At 39.2% G+C, this 9142-nt stretch overlaps 1 protein-coding gene across 1 annotated transcript in view; it reads left to right on the top strand.

The window, feature by feature from the left end:
* The window catches only part of LOC107558616 (catenin alpha-2), a 128391-nt gene that overhangs the window by 83347 nt on the left and 35902 nt on the right, over positions 1 to 9142 (top strand). The window contains exon 4 of the mRNA XM_016242278.1: positions 7026 to 7118. Coding sequence (XP_016097764.1) covers positions 7026 to 7118 — 93 coding nt within the window. The remainder of the gene's footprint in view (positions 1 to 7025; positions 7119 to 9142) is intronic.

The following is a 9142-nucleotide window of genomic DNA, read 5'->3' as shown; positions in this document are numbered from 1 at the left end:
TTTGGGTGGAGGGGGGGGGGGGGGGGGGGGACCTAGTTTGATATAATACTTTTTTTTTATAACACTTACAAAAAGTACAATGTTTTAAGGTGTGTACTATGCAGTGCCATCATACAGTAGGTAAGTAAAACTAAACAAAAATTCAAATTTCATAAATCAATTAATTTATAAAAACTATATAGACATTTAAAAAAACTAAAAAAAAAAAAAAAAAAAAACTTATACAAATGACTTGAAAAATTAAAATGGAAAATATAAACCATAAACCACTCCAAAATATTCATAAAAACTATAACATTATCTAAATTATACTAAAATAATAATTTTATTATTCATTTATTATCAGTAGTAGTAGTAGTATCTAGTACATTGTTATGTAAAGTATGTAATGCAATAGTTTATTTCGAAGTACCGTGATACACCGCTATTTCATATTCTTTTTTAAAACTGTTTTTGTTTGATATACATGAAAAAATGTAAACATAAAGAGATCATATAAAATTGAACATAATGATAACATCCTTCAAAATAGTATTTTCAACAGGGAAGTCCCTGTTTATGAGGATGGTGCAACCAACAATAGCAGCAGCAATGCTAACATCAACAATATTGTTCATAAAAATGACTAAAGTACCAGTGGTATTTCTACTAATAACAGATTAAATAGACCAGGAACAGTATTTTTAAAAGCATGCTATTTATTTAATGTTGTATTTAAGGAGAGAGATCAAGGTTTGTCCTAGACTGTTAATGGTGATTTTCCAAGATTCTCTTTTTATATTTTAGACTTGCTTTAAATGGCTCCTCAAAAGCCATTAACTTACACTTTGCTGAAATGTACCCATGCATACACTGAACCCTTCATTTTCACCAAGGCTAAACCTCTGAAGGGGCAGTTTTTCATATTGACCTTCATGCCAGATCTCATTATCTCCACATGATGTCTATTTATGACAACCCCATACATCAAATTCAGGCCTCTTAGCGCAACTTTGGTGACAGTTAACGTTTCACTGAGGTAGTTTGGAGCCTTCTAGCTCTAATGGGGACTTTTCAGGTTCTCAAAAAGAAAACCTGACAGAGAGAAGAGTGGTAGAAGAGAAGAATCTGAGAAGAAAAAAGGCTGTTGGCCGACCTACTCCAGACCGCAGCCCTGTGACCCAGTTGAGCATGCTAGCTGGAGGTGTTTAGTGTAGCATACTGGCTAAGGACAGGTAGATTCTAATAATATAGCTCCATTGAGGGAGCCAGGCTTCCACAGCTGTCACAGGCCCACCAGCTTTGACTCTATTACACTCTTCCACATTGGGCAGAAGTGTCAGTGTAAGAAGCCAGAAAGGCTAATTCACTTCCTCGAGATGTCAAATGAGAAGGTGTGCTGTGTTATTAGGACATTTCTCAGCCACATTCCATCCGTTACATTTGAATGTACAATCCAGTGACTATAGGCTTATTGTTGAACTTTATTTATTTTTGTTTTCGTTTATTATGACCATCGGAGAACTGTTATAGTGCTTTCATGATAAAAAGGTGATCTAAATTAGGAATATCTGTTTAGAGCTCTGATCCCTGTAGCGGAACCGTGGTACTGTCATGGTATCAGAAGGTAAAACCATAGTACACAGTACAAAAAAGGTTCTTTATGGAATCTATGAGGACGTAATTCTATTGAACAAAAACGTCTCTGGTTACTTATGTAACCATGGTTCCCTGAGGGGAACGAGACACTGCGTCCTCTAGGGGTCGCTATGGGGAACGCCTCGTCGTGACCCGTGTCTGAAGCCTACATTGAAAAAACACCAACTTGTTTGGCCGGCGACAGCCATGACGTCACTACCGTCGCAACTAGTACAAAATAGGCGCCGGTAGCGCACATCATCACTTCTTCGTCTGAAGCTTGTGTCCGCAGCATGGCACAAAAGCTAGAGGACGCAGTGTCTCGTTCCCCTCAGGGAACCATGGTTACATAAGTATGGGCCCAACTGAGCACTGGCCCCTGGATCAGATGATATCAGAGAGAGGATATCATCGTCCAGTGGCTGTTTCTTGCCCGACACCGATGCGCGGAAGAGGGGAACCGCCCCTTCAGCCTCATCGGCTAGGTCCACCTGAGATCCCCATGAGCTCATTCTCCTCCGTGCCTCAGCAGCGGCAGGTCCCGAGCCGCGGGAAACCGATGGGTGTCCCTCTCCACTCGAGAAGAGAGACAAACGAGAACGGAGCTTTTTCAGCGAAACGCTCTCACAATGCACGCAGATTGCCTCCTCGAAGACATCGCGTGCGTGCTCCTCGCCCAAACAAACAACACATAGATCGTGTGAATCATCGGGTGTCACGGATATGGACTTTCGGCTGACACGGATGTACACACTTTCTAAACGCTCCGCTAGTGCTCGCCATAGTAGGAAAAGAAATACTCGTACTTTGCTTTTGGAATGCACGCTTCAAACAGAATGGTCAGTGAAGACGAAGAAAGTGATGATGTGCGCTACCGGCGCCTATTTTGTACTAGTTGCGACGGTAGTGACGTCATGGCTGTCGCCGGCCAAACAAGTTGGTGTTTTTTCAATGTAGGCTTCAGACACGGGTCACGACGAGGCGTTCCCCATAGCGACCCCTATAGGACGCAGTTCGAAGTTCCACGAAAGGGAAGGTTCTTTACAGTGGAAAGAGGTTCTTTAGATTGTTAAAATGTGAATGTAAACTGTTTACTGAAAGGTTCTTTTGGGAACCCAAAATTATTCTCCTATGGAACTGCTGAGTAAACCCCCTTTCGGAACCTTTATTTTTAAGAGTGTACTTTGATGTATACTTTGATACTGAATGATTGCCATAAAGGTGTGGTCACACAAGGTCAAATAAGGTGTATTGTCTATTGCTAATAATGTAGCAATGGACTGTATGAAGCACAGCGCACAAAAGTCACCAAACCAAGAAGCTTTTTGTTGGTCAGTGTGACGAATTTGCATGACCAACTGAACATAATGTGAAAACTGTGTACGGAAATCTTTCAGCCTCATGTGAAATTCCCATTCGTTTAGATTCCTATTGAAACTTCACCTTTGAAAATGGTAATTGTGACTGCACCTTAAAACTCACAAAGCATTGAGAGCAAAGGTAATGATGGAGGGGGAGCGGAAACAAATTTACTCACTCAAACTCGTATCATCTGCACAGACTCCGCTGCAAAATCTGTGCGACGTAGCATGTATGCTAAACTCAGAGTCACAACTCGACAAGTTCAGCACTTTTGGTTTTTCCTGTAACTTTGCATTTAAATCAGTGTGTAAACTTGTGCGGGCCTTTCCAACTTTCCCTGTAGACACGTCAGGGGTCATCAGGTTTCAAACATCTGGGACTTTACTGTTGAGGTTTGTTGCTAGCTCTCGCACAGTCACGCTTAGTGACCTATGTTTGTTCCCCCCCACCCAGTGGGCCGTTCTGCTTCATGCATGCTGACAGGCTGATTTATTTGCACTCTGACCAGAGTACGGTTGGGGAATAGGGGGAAGCACTCAGGCTAACATCTTCTTGTGCCCCACTCTTAACTGACTCTCTTCTGACATCAACTCTCTCTTAGATTCTATCCGTGAGCACTGCAGCCTGCAGACGAGATGCACTCACTCAATTTTTCACTTTCCAGACAAAAATGCAATAAACAATACCTATATTTTGACAGGAATGTTTCCAACAAGAAGTGCTGAGGTGTCTGAAATAATGATTTAATGTCCACAAAGAGAGGAGGCAGTTCCATGAGCTAGTCATCTGCCTTCGTACTGTATGTTGAAACCTTAATGGAACCTCATAAAGACCGATTTGAAATGTTCTACATATCAAATAACTCTTTGTGCTATACTAATGCTCCTAATGTGTGGTGCACAGAAGCCTTGACCTGAACTTGATTCCGACACTGCACCCACAAAATTGGAGAAAATCAGTTTGGTTGAACTGTTTTTTTAATTTGTATTATTATTGATATTTGTATTAAAAGAATTACAAGTACATTTATAATTCATATTTATATCACTTTGTTTATTTTTTATTGATATTGTGAATTATCATGTATTTTCAGTTTTTTTTTTTCATGGGATTATCATTTTTATTAGGTTTGTTTTCATTGTGTTTAACTTTACTTTTATTTCAGTTTTAATTTTAGTAACTGAAATGTACACTTATTTCAGTTAGTTGCCAAGGTTAAATAATTGTTCGTTTATTATTATATTATATTATTATATTATTATAATATTTCTATTTTAGTTAAGATTTATTTCAATTGACACAATTCAATTGACACAATTGAGTATTCATTTTAGATTTCCTTCATTTTATTTATTTAATTAAAGAACTATTCAAGGGTAAGGCTGATACTCTGAATGTGGCTGTCCAAATGAAACGCTCAGAAATCAATAGTTCTTTAATAAAGGTCTAACTAGACAACACATAATGGTCAGTCAGAGAGACTACACGGTTATGATGCTGTCTCTTTCTCTGAAATAATCGAACATGCAATGCACACGCACACACACTCTTATCTCAACCTAGCATGAAACTCATGAATATTATTTTGACATCCTTGGCTACCTAACAAGGGCCTTTTCTTTGAGAAAATAAAAAGGATTCACAAAGGAGGAGTAGTTCTTTAGATAATTGCAATTAGTATTTTTGGCTGGACATTGTGTCTTGGCTGGGATCCAGCTATGAGAATTGAGTGCTGGAGCATCGGCCAGTTCTGGCTGCCATCCAGGAGCTGCTGCTGGTTTGACTGTGTGTTCAGACCATGAAGGACTAGTGAGGACTAAGGGAAGCAACAGCCCAACTACATGACAGGATATCATTTTCTGCAAACACTGTGAGTCTTACACTGCCATCCTGGTGTATAAAACAAACCCCTACCTTCCCATCCGGTCTTTTGTGCTGCTGTCTCATGCCCCTTTTTCTACCGACAAGGTGGTGGAACTGGTGCCCACTTCCATTTATGCCTGACTCCACCTCTAAATTGCAAGGTGGACCTGGCAGTGGGAAACCATGGGTATGGATGAAAAAATAAATAAAAAATGACAAAAGCTGTCCCTAGGGAGGTGTTTTTCACAAGGTACAAATATGTATAATTTTTTTATTAATATGTACACTTTAGGTACAAAAATGTGCCTTTGGGGTACAAATATACTCCCGTCAGGAGTAAATATGGAACAAAGGTATACTATTTGAATGGGTACTTCAGTACTTTTTAAGTGAACGACTCATTAAGGTGGGATCATGTCAGTGGAAAAGGGTCTCTCTTCTCTCATATTAGGGTGGGAATTTTAGGCATCACATGAATCAGAGAGTTCCATTCAATTCAGTTCCAAAACACAAGCTTCCAAGCATGTGGTACATTGTGTCTCTCGAATGGGATCTGTAAACATATATGTGTTGCCTCTATGCTGCATTAAAAAATAATTATTAATAATTATGATTTGATGAATTTTTGTGAATCAATCAAGAATCGTCTGAGAAAGAATCTTGATGCATCAATTAATCCTTTTTTTCCCCCCACTGGTACTCTTATGCACACATCATCATTTGCAAGCCTCAAGCATTTCAGTCTTTACACATGCAAGCACACACTTAAACGCAAGAGCGATCCATCAAAGCATTCAGAGCTGTCAGGGGTAAACAGGAGAAAAGGGCTGTAAGCAAGAATTTTCTAACACCGATTTGATTTGCCGCGATTTACCTTTAAAAAAAAGAAGAGACGCCCGCTGATACGGCTTCAGACATATTGCATTTGCCAGCAGGCATATGTCAGTTTAGCGCCGTCAAAATCCTTACTCGTGGCTGCTGTGTAATCTGATTTACCAGCAGAGGACGAGATGCTTGGAACACCAATTCTGGAGTGTTATCAAAACAGGACTGGCACGCCTATTAGTGCCTTTCATCGAGGTCTGACATGTCACAAAATTATAAACTTTCTGAGCAATATTCCGGTGTTTTCTGTCAGATCCGACATTTTTGGCAGCAGGGGAGGGGGAGGCAGCCAGGTTTTTAGCATCCGATCTGGCCAGCGCTCCTTGCGCAGATGCTTTTCTTATGATGGAAGTGAGCAAACACGAGAGAGAGACCTTTTCTCATCACACACGTGTATTCACATATATGCACCGATCCGGCGTTGCCAGATGCACTGCATGATGGGTAACCTGATAAATTAGACAAGGAGGTATTGCACATAGAGGAGCCATCTGCTAGTTTAATTATACGTTTTCTCTCTTTTTTTTTTTTCCTTGGTAGACTGGCCTAATGATTTACATGTGCATGTGAAGTTCAGTAATGAACCCTGGTTATTCCACCAAAGTGCTTGTGGTGGAAATTTCAGATGGAAAAATGACTACTTTATGAGTGAATAACAGAACTGTGGCAACCTCCAATTAGGACCCCTCTCCGTGTCTACTGACATTTTCGGGGTAATTGTGTTTTCGAGATGGGAGCCTCTATGGCGCACACGAACGAACCACTGTCCTTCTGTTGCTTCAGAGGAGAACATGAAGAGGCAACCTCTAATATGTCCAGGAGATTGGCTGGTAAAAATTCAAATTACAGTGTGTGATGTCAATTATTCAAATAGAAGCTATTTTTAAAATATTAAAAGAGAGAGCAAGGCGAGATGATTTGGGGCCGGGGGAGCATAGGGGATGAGGGACCAACAAATCATGTTCTTCACGCTGGGAAATAACAAATACCAATCTAACACTTGAATGAGCCCTAACTCTCTGTACATATTTTGCCCTGACATTGCCTTCTCAAGCCAAGCATTAAATCCTTATCCATTGCACACAGCACTGATAGCTTCAAACATGAACAGCAAAACGGACTGTGTGTTTGTATATGTGTGCACTCAGCTCGGGAGCTTTATTTGTCCCTGTCCAAATGCTAGTTTAACCTGCCTGATTTACAGAAAACTGGCAACCAGAACCACAAGGTCACTTTATACTGTAACCTCGATATACAAATGACCCCCTAATATATCTCTCTCTCACTCTTTTTTTTAGGTTGCCAACCTCGCCTGTTCCATCTCCAACAACGAGGAGGGTGTGAAGTTAGTGCGCATGGCTGCTACACAGATCGATAGCCTGTGTCCTCAGGTAAATGGCCTGAACCTTTGCTATGCATCCACTATTCAGTTTTCTATAACTTCTTGCAGAAGTTTTTTATGGTGCTGACAAATAGTAATTCACTAAACACATTGTGCCACTTATTCACTATAATGCACCTTATTTGCAATGATATTTATTCCATATAGCACTATTTGCCTGCCACAACTACCACTGCACTATTACCAGCCACGGAAAGCACAGAATATCCTTTAGGAGAGATGCTGGTGTATATTTTTTATTGATGATGGCAGCAGTTATTCCTCAAATGATGGAGAAGAGCATAGCCAGGCACATATCCAGACCCATCATTTTTATTAAAATATGACTCACATCAGATTTTTTTCAGCTATTCAAAGTTAACATGAAAAGCTGTTCGTAACCCATTCAGAAAAAAAAATGTGAGGAATCAGTCAAAGGAAAAATCTATTGGAAATATAAAAAGGCTTGGTTAACATTTCACCATTTTTCTAAGAAACAACATGCACAGTGATAATAATTTGGGGGAATGTGTATTATAAATGGTATAAGAATAGTATGGTCTATTCAAAATGTCAGCATGAAATGGCATTGGCAATTTTTTTTTTTGGATGTGTTTATGAGAAATGTAGAGCAATGATTTTATCCATTGAGAATTGATTGAATTGTGAAAAGTTGTCTCCAAAGTGAAGAGACTAATGAAAAAAAAGAAGAAAATAAATCTTGGTGACTTCAGCAAAGTTGAGGCATTCAGAAATCTCTTTGGAGTAACGTGCACTTATCAATTCTTCATAATAAGTGTCAGAAAGTAATCTGAACTGGCCATGGAAATTGGTTATGTGTAATGTTGGACTGGAATTAAAGGTTCCAGTATAATTCCACTACATTATCACAGCAATTCCTTCTAACAGATCTCACATTCTGACTCAAATAAAGTGACCCCCTGCAAGTGTAGCTACCCTAGAAAACGCTGGAAGTAATTGTGAGTTGTGTTTTCTCTCAGCAGTGTAAAGGACTAGAGAGTTTGGCAAAGGCACATTTTCACAAATCTTTATCCACAAGGGACTTTTAGAATCAGAATCAGAATGAGCTTTATTGCCAGGTATGTTTACACATATGCGGAATTTGTTTTCGTGACAGAAGCTTCCACAGTGTAACAGAATGACAGTGACAGAACAAAATAACACAGATAATAAAAAATAAAGTAAATAAGGAATAAAAATATACAGCTCGACAATTGTATGTACAGGTATATAACAATAGACAGTTGTATGTACAGGTATATTATGTGCAAATTGAAATATAGACTGAGTATGTGTGTTAGATAAACAAGTGTATGAGTGAATAAATAGTGTGTGTTCCACAGTTATTGTCAGGTGTTCAGGAGATGGAGACGTAGTGCTTTGTGGAGTTGTCAAATGAGATAAACCCCCGCCCCCCTTTCACCCAACATAGACACACACAGCACCCCCAAACGAAAACATCTTCCCGCGCCCCTGTATGTGACAGCATTAATTAAAGTTTCTTAAGGGTCAAGATCAAGTTATCTGCATCTCCTGCGCTCCATCAAACCACTCCCATAATAGCTGTCAGCACTCAAATTAATTCACAACTCAGATTAACTGTATAACATGTGTGTAAGACTCTAATACAATTATAATATAATTATTTTAACACAAATATATTGTAAGGGAAACAGTGATAATAATTTAGCTCAAAGGGAATCATTTAAGATTTTAAAGGGAACTCCACCAATAATATGTAAGTGCATTTAGACAGAATCACTGTTTTACGGCTGATCACTAAGACGGCCAGCGATTCAGTGAACGAGCCGTATGACATCAACTCTGCAAGGGATATTTATATCCAAAATATTGTGAAAACACTATTAATTAGCACAGTAACAAGCATGAATTCTCAAACTCACACATACCAAACCTGAATACGAACCATTAAGCGATTCAATAGTTATTAAAAATACATACACAATAAATGATTAAGACCTGATAAGTCACATGTAAGTTACATACATGATA

The sequence above is a fragment of the Sinocyclocheilus grahami genome, unplaced genomic scaffold (genome assembly GCF_001515645.1).
Source record: "Sinocyclocheilus grahami isolate Dianchi unplaced genomic scaffold, SAMN03320097.WGS_v1.1 scaffold653.1, whole genome shotgun sequence".
Classification (NCBI taxonomy): Eukaryota; Metazoa; Chordata; class Actinopteri; order Cypriniformes; family Cyprinidae; genus Sinocyclocheilus; species Sinocyclocheilus grahami.
Note: the sequence above shows the minus strand (reverse complement) of the source record. Positions and strands in the feature narration are given on the sequence as shown.